The sequence below is a fragment of the Manis javanica genome, chromosome 17, assembly GCF_040802235.1.
Source record: "Manis javanica isolate MJ-LG chromosome 17, MJ_LKY, whole genome shotgun sequence".
Lineage (NCBI taxonomy): Eukaryota > Metazoa > Chordata > Mammalia > Pholidota > Manidae > Manis > Manis javanica.
The window spans coordinates 39,188,632-39,201,966 of NC_133172.1; the positions used below are offsets into that span (position 1 = coordinate 39,188,632).

General features: G+C 51.4%; 1 protein-coding gene and 1 long non-coding RNA gene across 7 annotated transcripts in view; one reads left to right on the top strand and one right to left on the bottom strand.

Annotated features, from left to right (window-relative positions):
- Positions 1–13,335, bottom strand: part of LOC108406765 (uncharacterized) — a 13,682-nt gene continuing 347 nt past the window's right edge. Inside the window, exons 2-5 of the long non-coding RNA XR_005063223.2 lie at positions 13,143–13,205; positions 2,812–2,888; positions 2,132–2,259; positions 1–750 (exon numbers count right to left, since the gene is read on the bottom strand). This is a non-coding gene — a long non-coding RNA (uncharacterized lncRNA). The remainder of the gene's footprint in view (positions 751–2,131; positions 2,260–2,811; positions 2,889–13,142; positions 13,206–13,335) is intronic.
- DRC7 (dynein regulatory complex subunit 7) overlaps positions 3,651–13,335 on the top strand; it is a 27,814-nt gene continuing 18,129 nt past the window's right edge. For 5 of the 6 annotated variants that reach the window (XR_012126775.1, XR_005063222.2, XM_017675661.3 and 2 more), the window contains exons 1-6: positions 3,651–3,786; positions 7,153–7,368; positions 7,771–7,945; positions 9,033–9,158; positions 9,838–10,032; positions 11,772–11,930. Coding sequence is in view for 4 of the 6 variants with exons in the window: in XM_017675661.3 (XP_017531150.3) it covers positions 7,175–7,368; positions 7,771–7,945; positions 9,033–9,158; positions 9,838–10,032; positions 11,772–11,930 (849 nt within the window). In the remaining 2 variants the exon portion in view is untranslated. Of the gene's footprint in view, positions 3,787–7,152; positions 7,369–7,770; positions 7,946–9,032; positions 9,159–9,837; positions 10,033–11,771; positions 11,931–13,335 lie in introns of those variants that run through there. The other variant, XM_037025380.2, reaches the window with a different exon arrangement.

Here is a 13,335-nt window from a genome sequence, read left to right on the forward strand (position 1 = left end):
TGTAAGATGGGAATCATCAAGTCCTTGTCTTATGCTGAGAGCACTGAGGTGACAGACGCGAAGTGCCTGGCACTGTCTCAGCAGGGGGGGCTCCCCAAGACACCACCCTCCCCCAAACACCAGGCTTAAAGAAAAATCCAGTGGAATCTTTGTGTAAAGCCTAATGCTCTGCAACCTGTATGTGAGGAGGGGTGTGAAGGTTAAAGCTTCCAGATTCCTTCAACAGCTCTGCCCAGTGTAGGGAAGAAGAAGTGGAGGCCCCAGGAGTTCCAGCAACCTGCCCAAGGCCAGTGTGCAAGCTGGGCTTACACAGGGCTGGGGCCTCCCTGGGTTGCCAATGCCTCCTCCCAGAGCATTTTCTGGGTTTGAGAACTGTCACCTCATCCATGACCCCCAAGTCTCAAGGGAAACCCTAGACTCTGGCTTTCCCGGTCATGCTCATCAGTGGGGTGTGGGATCAACAAAACTGCAAGCCCCGGATGGGCTGGGTTTCCTGGTGCAGACGGAGAGGGCAGAACGGGAGATGTGGCTAATGATGGTGGGGGTGGGCTCCTTTTCTGGCTGGCTCTCTACCACAGGGTCAGGCAGGGGCAGAGGGGGTGAGGTCCCTCATTACCTGGCGTCACTGCAAAATCGGGTCCAAGAGCCAAAACGAGCACATGCTAAGGCCAGGTGGGGACGTGGCAAAAATACCCGCCAAAGCCCGGTGCGGGTGAACAGTCCTTGTCATCAAATCTTCGCAACAGTGACCTGGGAGGTGGACAGCACCATGGTTATGAGCATGAACTCGCAGGTCAGCCTGTCTGGACCAAATTCTACCTTGGGCCCATTCCTCACCTATGGAACCTGTAAAGCAGGGAAAGCAGTGTCTGCCCCACAGGACTGATGAAGGCCCAAAAGAGTTACTGGCTGACAGGGTAGCCCGGCGCCTGGCCCACCTGGCCTGGCGTGTTTGTGACCAAGCCGGAGCTTTGCCTCGGCCACCACACTATCAGGCCCTGGGCTGCAGTATGCAGGAGGACCCCCCACCATGCCTCATGCCTGGTTCTTTCTGTTCTGCCCAAATTCCTTCTTTCTTTGTATTTTCATTACAATATACCAATTACATAGGAAATAAGAAGACTTATTTGCTCTGTACTCTCAGATAATTCAATACAAAGGATAAACATTCTCACCAATTAATCTATGAACACAATCCAATTCCAATAAGATTCCAAATGATTTCTTTAGGCTTTCCAAAAACATATTCTAAAATTTATATGGAGGCCTCAAATAGCCAGGTCAATCTTAATAAAATAGGGCATACAAGGATGACTTGACCTGTAGATATTAAGATATTATAAAGCCATAGAGGTGAATCCAACTTGGGGTCTGTGCAGGGACAGGAGTGAAGGCCAGTGAAACAGAACAGAGGGCTCAGTGGCCGACTTATGTACACCTGCAGGACTTAATACGTGACAAGATGGGTGGTGTGATGATGGTGTTGGAAAATTGGCTCATTATGTGGAGAAAAATAAAACAGGATCTTTGCCTAACTCGTCATACAGAGATGGGCTCCAGGCAGAGTAAGGTTCTGGGATGGCAAAACGATCAAGTTAATGTAGGGAAATACTTTTGTGACCTAAGGGCTAGTAAGGACTTCTCAAACAAAAATTCATAAGCACAAACACATCAGACTAAAACCTAGTAAATCAAATTACATCAAAATTAAGGTTTTTGTTTAATAAGGGACACCCCAGGGCAATGTTGGCAGACAGAATTGGGGTAGACAGAATTGGGGGAGTCATTTGCAATATCCAAAACCAGGAATTCACATCCAGAAGTCCTGTAGATCAAAACAAGGACACTTCTCCAATAGAGAAAAATGGGCTGAGATTTTAAAAGACAATTTCAGAGGAGGAAACACCTAAAACTAACAATTAGCACATAAAGACACCTTTAACATCATTAGTAATCTGACACATGCATATTAAAATGGCAGTGAGCTTGCATTGTATCCCTATTAAGCTGGTAAGCATTAGGAAGCTGGGTAACTGCTGGCCCAGGCAGGGTATTAGGCTCCCTCGTGCACTGTGGAAGGAAGGAGAGTGCAGGTTTTTCACTTCTCGGAAAAAAATGGGGCGCTGCTCACTCAGCGATCCTCCTCCTGGTTATTTATCCCAAAGGAACACTCTTACAGGTCTATAAGGAACATGATTGATGACATCTTGGCGTTATTTGTAGAGGAAGGGAGTTGGTGGCAAACTAAGGTGTCCAACCCTGGGGGAGTAAAGAGATAATTAGTGTGGCTCCATACCGTAGACACACAGCAACATGGATGGATCTTAAAAACACAGTTCTCAATGAAAATACAAGAGACAGGAGAGATCCTGACACAATGTAGTTTATACAAATTAAAAATAGTGGTAGGCAAAACAATGATCATTTTGGGGGAAAAAACACCTCAGAATGTTTGCCTATAGGGGTCAGGGAATGGGAGATGGGTATAGGAATAAAAGGGAACAAATAAATAAATTAAAATGGAACAAGAGGAAAAAAGAAGTCTGTGTGTGTTCCATTCTACCAGACTAACATTCCACCTGTTTTCCTTTTCTGATTCCCTTTCTGCCCTCATCCCACATGAATTCCCCACAGAGCTAATCCCAGGGCACACACCACATGCTGTCTCAAGACCTTTGCCTCAGTCTAATTTATCCTTCATTCTTTATTTTTCATGACTGCATGATATTCCAACCACAACTTAAAATCATTCTTTATGACTGAAAATTGAGGTGCTTGCGATGTTTCTACCAGTAACAGCAACTCTCTAACCTTGTCAGGACGTTGTCAGCAGTTCTCCACACACACACCCCATACCCCAAGGGCTGCATTAAGCCTTTCACAGATTCCTTCCTCCAAAAACAAAAGAGTAAAAATTATATTTTATAATTGCATTGGTATACAGATGAATATAATCCAGGGTGGACTCATAATTATATATTCATTATTAGTTTACTCATTTTTTCTTCTGAATTTAAAAGAAATTAAACATTTTCATGGGCCGCTAACCTAGCAGATAAGTTTTCCCTGTCCAGTGAATTATATACCAAATCAGGGGCCCAGCTTGGGCTAGAACCTAGGACTCAGGCAGCCTGGCTCTGTCCATCACTATGAGCAGACACACTAGGACCCACAGTGGTTTCCATCTGTCTTGATGACAGCCACATTGACTGTGCATGGGGCAGTGGCAGTAGTGTTCTGGTAAGTGTTTAACAATTTGCTTACTGGGAGGAAAAGCCCTGGTCTGTAGCATTTGCCAATTTCTGTGGCATCAATAACCCTGTGGTCAATTTTAAGCTATCTATATAACATCACTGAACAGAAGTTGGGAAGAGATGCAGAGAAGCTCACCATTATATAACATTTCCATTGTACAGATACAATCAGTATAAATAACCTCAAGAGCATACATAATAGTAAAATGTAGTAAAATAATTTGGAAGTGATGACTTTTAAGTATTAATTGCCTCTTAAATATCATCTATGTACTTGTATGTTTTCATAATTTAATATGTAATAATGACTGTGTTTGTCAACTGGCTCACAAACATTCCTGAAATTTTAAGAATCAGCTCGTACAAGCCTACCCAAGCTGACTGCAGCCCACCGCTGGCCCAGGGACCTTCAATAGCCGGGCGGTTACAGAGGACTACATTTCCCATAAGCCTCATCTCCCAGACCCAGCCCTCAGCTTCCGAAAGCTGTTACCTTGGAGATGGGCTAACACATCCGTCTGGCTGTCCTCAGGTGAGGAAGGAGCAGGGGAACTGGGTGGCAGGACCCAGCCTATCAGAGGGAGGGGGAAGATGTTGGTAATAAGGGGACTTCCTCTGCCTGAGGGCTTCTAGCTGTGATCTTTCTGGGAAGTTTTGTGTGTTGTGGAAGGGAAGGAGGTTGTCACTAGGGAAGGGTGCAGGGAAGGGCCTGTTGGGTGGGAAAGGTCTCTGAGCCTCTGGACAGGGTCTGGGGGACTTTGAAGGGAGTCTGCCCTCCCCAAACTGGACTGTAGCTGACAAGGCAGCCAGTGGTGTGGAGAGTTAAGTATTGCAGGTTCCCGCCCAGCTCTGCCTCTGATGAAGGCAGATCTGTGATCTGGGCTCAGGGTCCATTTCAGTGCCTTCCATGTTGTAACCTTGGTTTCTCTGCATCCAACTTCTCTCCTTACCCACCACTCCCTGCCACCATCCCTTCTAGGACCTCCCCATCTCATTAAGCCTTAAGTGCATGGTGGGTTTTAGAGTTAGAACTACTGGGATCAAACCCTAAATCTGCCACTTACTAGCTCTGTGACCTTGGACAATGCACTTAACCTTGATGGGCCTCAATTTTCTAATCCACAAAGTGGGTATCATAATAGTGTCAGTCTCCTAGCCTCTGCAATGGAAAAACTTAGTTTGGGCACCCATCTCCTATGTGCCTCTTTACTACTCACACAGAGCACTTCACTTTAATACTTCTGGTCCCCAAATGTGTGTGGGTTTCTTCCCACACCAAGCAATTCTTGGTGACCCCAGCTGGGTGTCCTACAATTTATCTAGATTCTGACACTGCCTACCTGGAGAGAGTGTCAGATCCCACAGGCTAAAGGTTCAGTCCCACAGGCTGTCCCCACCCCACTTCAAGTAGCAGATCCCAGGTTACCCACCATTTCTGCCCAGCATGGCTACAAATTGGAAGGTCCATGACTCCCTCCTCAGGTTTGATTAACTTGCTAGAGCAGCTTCAAGGAAGCACTTACTTACATTTACCAGTTTATTAAAGGATATGATAAAGGATACAGATGAATAACCAGATGAAGAGATAAAATAATGAAGTCTGGGAGGGTTCTGAGTGTAGGAACTTCCGCCCTGTGGAGGTGGGGTGTGTCACCCACCCAGTATGTGAATGCGTTCACTAACATGGAAGCTCCCTGAACCCCATACTATTTGGATTTTATGAAGCCTTCCTCACAAAGGCATGTTTAATCATTACCTTCATTTCCAGCCCCCCTACCCTCTCTGGAGAATGTGGGCTGTGGCTGAAATTTCCAAGCTTCTAATCATGGTTTGGTGAACTCCCATCCATGAGCCACCCAGGAGCCCACCCCAGAGTCACCTTATAAGATAAGAGATGCTCCGAATGCTTGTATCACTTAGGAAATGACAAAGGATTTAGGAGCCCTGTGCCAGCAACTGGGGGCAGAGACCAGTATATATTTTCTATTCCCTCACAGTCATTGGAGGAAAAATGAGATCATCTCTGTAAAACCCTCAGCACAGTGCTGGCACACAGTAAACTGTAAGCCCTTGTAATGGTTATTACTGACTTCCCTGTGGAGATATCATTCCTATGCCCAAGAGGCAGACAGACAAATGGATCTGATCATTGGACTGTGCTGCTTGGTCGGCGGGCACAGCGGGAAGTTCACCTGCAGGGCACTGAGGACCTGAATGGGCCTGCAGGACACAAGCCTCAGTCGTGATGTTGCCCTCCTGGAACTGGGCAGTAAGAGGTGTGTCTAGCCCCTCCCATCCTACAGAGGGTCATGATTGGGCAGAAAACATCTGTCCCTCCTTTCTCACCGGAAGGGGAAATTGAGGCCCAGAAAGGGGCAGGGAGTGGTGCAAGGGCCCAGCAGGAGCTGTTGGCAGAGCCAGAATTTCCCCCTAGCCATACTGGCAGTCAGTGATCCCTCCCTGAGAGGTCAAGGTGGCCCAAGCAGCGTTTGGTGTGGGAGGAGGAGGTGGGGCCCAGACTCTGCTTCCCTGTCCATTTTGCCCTCTTGGTCCTGGCTGCACCCCAAGAGGTGATGACATATCTGGGGAGACCCGGTTCTTTTTCTCCCCTGTCCTCACTATTGCTCCCCTTCCCACATCCTGTGCACTAGGTTCGTTTTCCTCCTCACTGGACCTTTGCCCTGTATGCTGTAAAGAAAATAGTTATTTGAGGTGCAGTAACGGGAAGACCTGCTTGGAGGCAGGAGGTTGGTAGATCAGCTGGGCTGTTGTAACAGGGACAGGCTGAGTTTTCTCACGTGATGGGAGGTCTGGAGGTGGCATTCAAGGCCTTCAAGGCACCTCTTGGAACCCCACTCCTCCTATCTCTCCACTCTGCCATCTTTAGCTAGAAGCTTCTGTCCTTGTGTGTGGTCCTCTCACAACCATGCAATGGCTGCCCCATCTCCTGCTTTATATCCGTGTACATGTCCGTGTACCAGGCAGGAATAGGAGAAGGGCAAAGGGTCTATGCCTGCTGGGGCCGTGCCCTTTAACACCCAACAACGTCTACCTACATCTCAGCAGCTGAAACTGGGTTCACATCCCAGGGCCTCCTCTGGCTGCAAGGGAGGCCGGGAAGCTGAATGTTTCAAATGAAGCACCCCAGTAATAAAACTGGGGTTCTGCTATATGGAAGGGGGCCTGGATCTTTGGGTAGGCAATCAGTGGCCCACCTCAGTGAGGCCTGGCTCTGTGGTCACAAGTAAGACCTACCCTAGGGCACATGAACACATATAGCATCTCACCATGTGACCTCTAGCCTATGGGCTGACACAGGGCAGGGCCAGGATGGCACAGGCTATGACGCTCCTGACACACACCTGCTTCTTGTGCAGGGGCCTTGGTGGCAGCCCTGTCCTTGTCCTCTCTGCGCCTCATTTCCAAGTTTGGTGATATTACGTTCTTTTTTTTTTTCATTCCCCATATCACTTTACTATTAGGAATACTTTTCTTTAAACCAGTTCCCTTACTGGACTTCATAAATATATTTAAACAGTAAATTTAATAATACTGCAATATTCCCTACAGCTTTAGCGTCACTTGCCATAAAGATAAGGTACTGTCAGGAACAGTATACGAAAGGCAAAGCCATGTCCGGACGTTTGGGCTACGTGCTCCAACCCTGATGGTGATGGTAGCTCTGACCCTGTGGCCTCTGCCGTCAGTGTTAGAAAGCTTACAGAGGGGCTGGCACCAAGCAGAGACTTTCTCCTGGATGGGACGCAGTTTAGCAGGGAACCGCTTCCTCCCTCTGTGATCAAACCACCTGAAACCACCTCCCAGAGACACAGGTGGTCTTGGTGGCTCCCTCCTGGTCTGAAGTCCACTGTTCTGAGTGCATTTCTCCCTCCCACAGAGATAGCCAGAGACGCAACAGAATGGAGGTCCTGAAGGAGAAAGTGGAGGAGGAGGAGGAGGCCGAGCGGGAGGAGGCAGCTGAGCGGGCAGAGAAGGGCGAAAAAATGATGAGGCCATCGGAGATGCAGAAGGAGGAAATCATGACGCAGGAGATGATCAGAGACCTGGAGAAGAAGCTGTCGGAGATTGAGATCATGGTCCCGGAGAAGCCCTCGTGAGTACCAGGGTGGGGGGCTTCAGGCCCAGCAGTCCTGGTGGGGGTCAGAGCCGGGCTGGGTGAGGAAGAGCCAGACAGAATGGCTGTGCTGGGGCTGGGAGGCAGGATGGGGACACAGAGGGAGGCAGTTATGAGTGAGGGCCCTGCTTTCAGACTGCCTGGTCCAAGTCCACCCTCTGCCCCTCACAGGCTGTGTAACCCTAGGCAAGTCACTCAAGTTCTCTGTGCCTCAGTCCCCTTATCTGTTTAAAAGTGCAAATGCTAATAATGATACTTCCCTCTCAGGTAGTGAGGATGAAATAAGGAAAGAATAAAGCTGATGGCAGCTAAGGTAGATTGAGGGTTCCCTGTGCCAGGCCTCGCCTCATGGAGACTAACACCACCCTCTTACGGTCACAGGATCATTACCAAGGACACTATTGACATCTCCAAGCTGCCCCTTTCCTACCGAAGCAACACACCCAAGGAGGAACACCTGCTGCAGGTGGCAGACAGCTTCTCCCGCCAGTACAGCCACCTGTGCCCAGACCGCGTGCCCCTCTTCCTGCACCCCCTGAACGAGTGCGACGTGCCTGTAAGGCCAGGTTGTGGAGGGCAGGACAGCAGAGGGTGGAGGCAGACCAAAGCACAGACCTCTCATGGGTCAGAGCTTACAGTCTGGGGGCAACATAAACTCAAATGCTAGCAGCCCCAGCAGGCAGGGGCCTGTAGGGGCCTGGAGACTCCATACCCCACCTAAGGGGCAGCTGGGCGCCCAGTGCAGTCGCCAGCCCTGTCCAGGGAAGAGCAGAGAAATGAGACAAAATGAACTAGAACCCAAGTGCTGGCTTTCTTACTTCCAGCCCTATGACCCAGGGTACGTTACATCCCCGAGTCTCTCGGGGCCTCAGTTTCCCCATCCGTCGATGGAATGTCATGGGATGAAACCAAAGGTTGCAAAATGGCAGCCCACGGGCCAACAAGGACTCACAGACTGCTTTATCTGGCCCACATGGTGATTTTCAGCATTTGTATTAGCTGCCAGCATTTGAAACTCAGTAATTCCCATACAGATCCTTATTCCCCTCTTCTCCAGATCTGGTGACCATAGGCCTGCATTTCCCTTGCAGCAATCAGTGGGGGTTGCATCAAGGCTGCCCCGTAAGAGAGGTCATGTGAGATCTGGTGTGTGTGGAGCCCTTCTCAAATCTATAGGGAGACCCTGGAGGCACGGCCCACAGGCCCCTGGATAACAGAGCAGCCCCTTGAGGGCCCCCTATACTGGGGATTGGTTGAGAGCCTGAGAGATCCAGTTCTGCTACTGTGAACCTGAGCAAGTCAGCTAGCTCACCTCCTGGAGCCTTGGTTTCCTTCTTGGTCAATGGGGCCTGCCTTACAGAGTCGCTGGGGAGTGGGAGAGGTGATAGCAGGTCTGGGAGCACTCAGTGGGGCAGTGGTGATGCCAGGAGCTCTGATCATGCCGGCACCTGGGGACAGCGCAGGCTTATTCTGGATCTGGGTTGAAAGGGCCTTGAGCCAATTCCCAAGCCACTGAAGGGGGCCTGAGGTCCAGAGAGGCCTCGAGAACACCCCCTGGGTCAACGTGGTCTCCAGCCTCCTGGGAGCAGTGGTGTCCTCCCAATGGAACGCCCTGCCCAGGGCCCGTGGTCTTGCCCCTGCAGAAGTTCGTGAGCACAACTATCCGGCCCACACTGATGCCCTACCCTGAGCTCTACAACTGGGACGGCTGCGCCCAGTTTGTCTCAGACTCCCTCTCCATGGTGCCTCTGCCTGACCCCCTCAAGCCGGTAAGTGCCACCCCGGGGCTGCATCCTTAGGCCCGTGAAGCCTGGGATGGGAAGCCGGGCAGGTAGGGAGAAGGAGGCCCATGGGGAGCCCACAGCCCACTGTCTGAGCTCCCCCTGGAGATCTCCTGGAAGGGGCGCCAGCAAGCCCGGTCTCCTTGCTCCCACCTCTTTGCCCCCTCCGGCCTTCAGCCTTCCTTCAGGAGGTGGGAAAGGAGAGAGAGTGGGCCCAGCTGCCCGTGGCCTTGGCCCCCAGCTCCATCTTTGGGCTTCTGATCACCCCAATCTTCTTCTCATTGAGGGTGGAGGGAGGGAGAGAGACGACCAAGAAAGGGAAGAGCAGGAAAAAGATGGGGGAAGAAGGTGAGGACAACTTTGGAATAAAACCATAAAATGCCCATTTAGAGATCATTAGGGCAGAGGCCCTGCGTGTCGTGCAGCGCATTTTCCCGTCAGGCAGTCCATGGCTCCCTAAAATGACAGGCAGATGCGGACTACACTTTGAGGCCCCAGGGTCCTTGATTTTCATCTCATTCTCCACAAGCTCCCTCGCCCAACAAAGGCAGAGAGCTCAGCTGGGGTCCAGCCTGCACTTTGGCCCTGGTGCCTGGCCCCTGACAAGTGGGGCAGATAGGGGTGGGCGGCAGCAGGCCAGCTCTGCTGACCAGACCACTGCCACCAGCCCTGCTACCTGTACTCCTCGACCACGGTGCTCAAGTGCCAGAAAGGGAACTGCTTCGACTTCAGCACACTGCTCTGCTCCATGCTCATTGGCGCTGGCTACGACGCCTATTGCGTCAACGGCTATGGCTCCCTGGACCTGTGCCACATGGATCTGACTCGGGAGGTGTGCCCGCTCACCACGAAGCCCAAGGAGGTATGGCTGGGCTCCTGCTGCCCTCGGCATCCCGCAAGACATGCCATCCTTGAGGCCATGTGTCCTTGCTTCTCCTGCCCCTGCCGGCCATCACCGCGACTCTATCATGAAACAGCCCTTAAGCTGCCCTGGAGTTCATTTCAAACCGCTGGGGATTTCTCTGTCCTCAGCATCTTTACACACACAGCCCGGTTCTCCAAACTGGCTGTCCCTCCTGCCTTGTCATACTCAGTTTCAGCTGCTGTGAATCCCACAAGGTAACTTTTGTGAATGTCACATGCCTTATATATTAAATCAAACTCTTCCAGATTTAACCTGTGCATTTGATAAAAATCTGTCCAGCTGTTTTCATATAAGGAAAAAAATACAAACGGACATATTTAGGGTTTTATTTTCTCTCCCAGGTAAAAATGCCCCTTTTTAAATAGCAAATAATGTTACCAGCCCTCCAGCAAGTGGTGTTTTTTTTTATCTGCTGAGAGTTCCATAATGATGAGGCTGCTGTGAGCATAAGAAAGACTCTTAAATGTGTGAATATATTTTAAGGAATCATAAAAGCATCTCTGTGCATTTGGAAAGTAGCCAAATGCAGACAGAAAATGCTTTTCATGGCCTGGATTGATTCCAGGACTCTTTGATCAGGGAGTGTCAAGCCCCTGTGAGTGTCTGCAGCTCAGGGCTGGGGATCCTGGGAACTGGGGCAGCCAGCCTGATGCCTGGACCCCTAGGTTATGCCTGGGTGAGCACCAGGGGCCTGGAGTAGCTGCTCCAGTGGAGAGACGTACCAGGTGAGAGCCTTGTTCTCTTAGGCCTTCCTCCCCAAGGAACACAGAACAAAAGCTCCATCATTGCTTTTGGCTCCAAAGGCCTGTGGGCTCGTAATCTCAGCCAGACTTTTAATAATCAACATGGTATCAATAGCTAACAGAAGCAGAGAACTTTCTGGTTTATAAATCACTTTCATGTCCATTGACATGGTTGCTCCTCACAGTAGTGCTGTGTAGCAGGTATTATCACACCTATTTTACAGATGAGGATGTTGAGATGAAACAGAGGTGGAGTAACATGGCCAAAGTCACATGGCTGGTAAAGGGACACTCAGGGACTGAGGCCCATCTGTCTGACTCTAAACAGTAGAGATTCACTTTCTCCCTCATAAATGTCACAGGCCCATAACTTCTGCAAACTTCTACAGCCTCTGTAGTGTGTTCTTGCCTAGATGTTTTCTTTGCCACCCAGCACACATTCATGCACACATGCACACACACGTGTGTGCACACACACACACACGCACAAGGTTTCTTTTCTTTCTTAGCCCAGCAAAATCTTAACTTTAAGTCCACATGTGAAACCCTCCAATGATAAAATCTGGAAAATCCGACTCTTGACAATCTGCCCCACTGTCTAGATCAGCTTCAGATCATATCTAATATGGGCAGTGTGGAAGGAAGACAAGAAAATTACATCTGAGCTTCTGCCCTGATGGGCACCTCACATGGCATTTTCTTGCCTTTCTCGGAACAAGTATGGAGACAAGGTTCTTATTGTTCTCATTCCACCTTACCAAAGAGCCTGAGGTTAGGGAAGCAGGGGACTTGTCCAGGGTCCCAGAGCGGGTGCCGAGGCCCTTTCTGCATTGAAGGCCAAAAAGCCACAGGGTCAAGGAGCAGCTGTCATCTCCTGGCCTGAGGGGCAGGCAACCCAGGGCCACTGACACTTCTTCTCTTATTGAATGACAGAAGGTCCAGGAGGAGAAAAAGTCACCACCCAAGAAGTACACCGTCAAACCCCCCAGGGACCTGAGCAGCAGGTTTGAGCAGGAGCAGGAGAAGAAGCAGCAGGAACAGATCAAAGCCGAGGAGGAAAGGCGGCTGAGGGAGGAGGAGGAGCACCTCCTGGTGGGTCCACATCCTTAGCCCTCAGCCCCTGAGCTCAGCTTTCCTGGAGGGCTGCTAGAAACAGGAGATAGACAAGGGTCGCACAGGGGGTGTGTTTACGGCCTCCCCAGGTCCAAATCCCCTCCTCTATCCCTCCACCCTCCTACGTCTGCCCAGCTATGTGGGAATCTGCAGCTGATGGTCAGCCAGCTTCTGGTGATGGACTTCTAATGTCAGTGAGCTCTGCTGGCAGGGGCAGCCCAGTCTATGCTAGGCTCTGGAGCTCTCTGGGTTCCAGACTCATCCACCCACGGCCTACCTACATACACCCTTCCATCCATCCTCCCTCCCATCCCCCTCCCATCCCCCCTCCCATCCGCCTACCTATCCCCCCTCACCCATCCTCCCTCTCATGCCCCCTCCCATCTCCCTCCCCCTCCCATCCTCCCTCCCATCCCCCACTCAACCATCATCCTTCCCTTCCCCCTCCCATCCCCCTCCCATGCCCCCTCCCATCCTCCTACCTATCCCCCACTCACCCATCCCCTCTCCCATCCCCCCTCCCATCTTCCTTCCCATCCCCCCATCCTCCCTCCCATGCCGCCTCCCATTCCCCCTCCCCCCTCCCATCTTCCCTCCCATCCACCCTCCCATGCCCCCTCCCATCCTACCTATCCCCCCTCACCAATCTCCCTCCCATCCCCCCATCCTCCCTCCCATCCCCCCTCCCATCCTCCTACCTATCCCCCACTCACCCATTCCCCCTCCCATCCCCCTCCCATCCTCCTTCCCATCCCCCCACACCCATCCCCCTCCCATCCCCCTCCCATCCCTCTCCCATCCCCCTCCCATCCCCCTCCCATCCCCCATCCTCCCTCCCATCCCCCCCATCCTCCTACCTATCCCCCACTCACCCATCCCCCCTCCCATCCCCCTCCCATCCTCCTTCCTATCCCCCCATCCTCCTACCTATCCCCCCTCACCCATCCCCCTCCCATCCCCCTCCCATCCCTCTCCCATCCCCCTCCCATCCCCCCATCCTCCCTCCCATCCCCCCTCCCATCCTCCTACCTATCCCCCCTCACCCATCCTCCCTCCCACCCTCCCACCCATCTCCCTTCCCACCTATTCCCCCTTTCATCCTCCCATCCTTCCCCCTCCCACCCTCCTTCCCATCTTCCCACCCATCTTCTTATCCATCTTCCCAGCTCCCCTTCCATGCAGACTCTCAACCTCTGCTCCTTCTCTTCGCTCCTTCCGTATAGTCTTTACCGAGCATCTTCTGTGGTCTGGGCCCTAGGGATACAATAATGAACATGACAGTCACCTTTCTCCCAGAGGGAGGCAGACAGGGAGGCCATAGTGTCCCCCTACCTTTCTTTGGATGAAATCTCACCCAGAATCATGACACCGAACACCAGTAAAT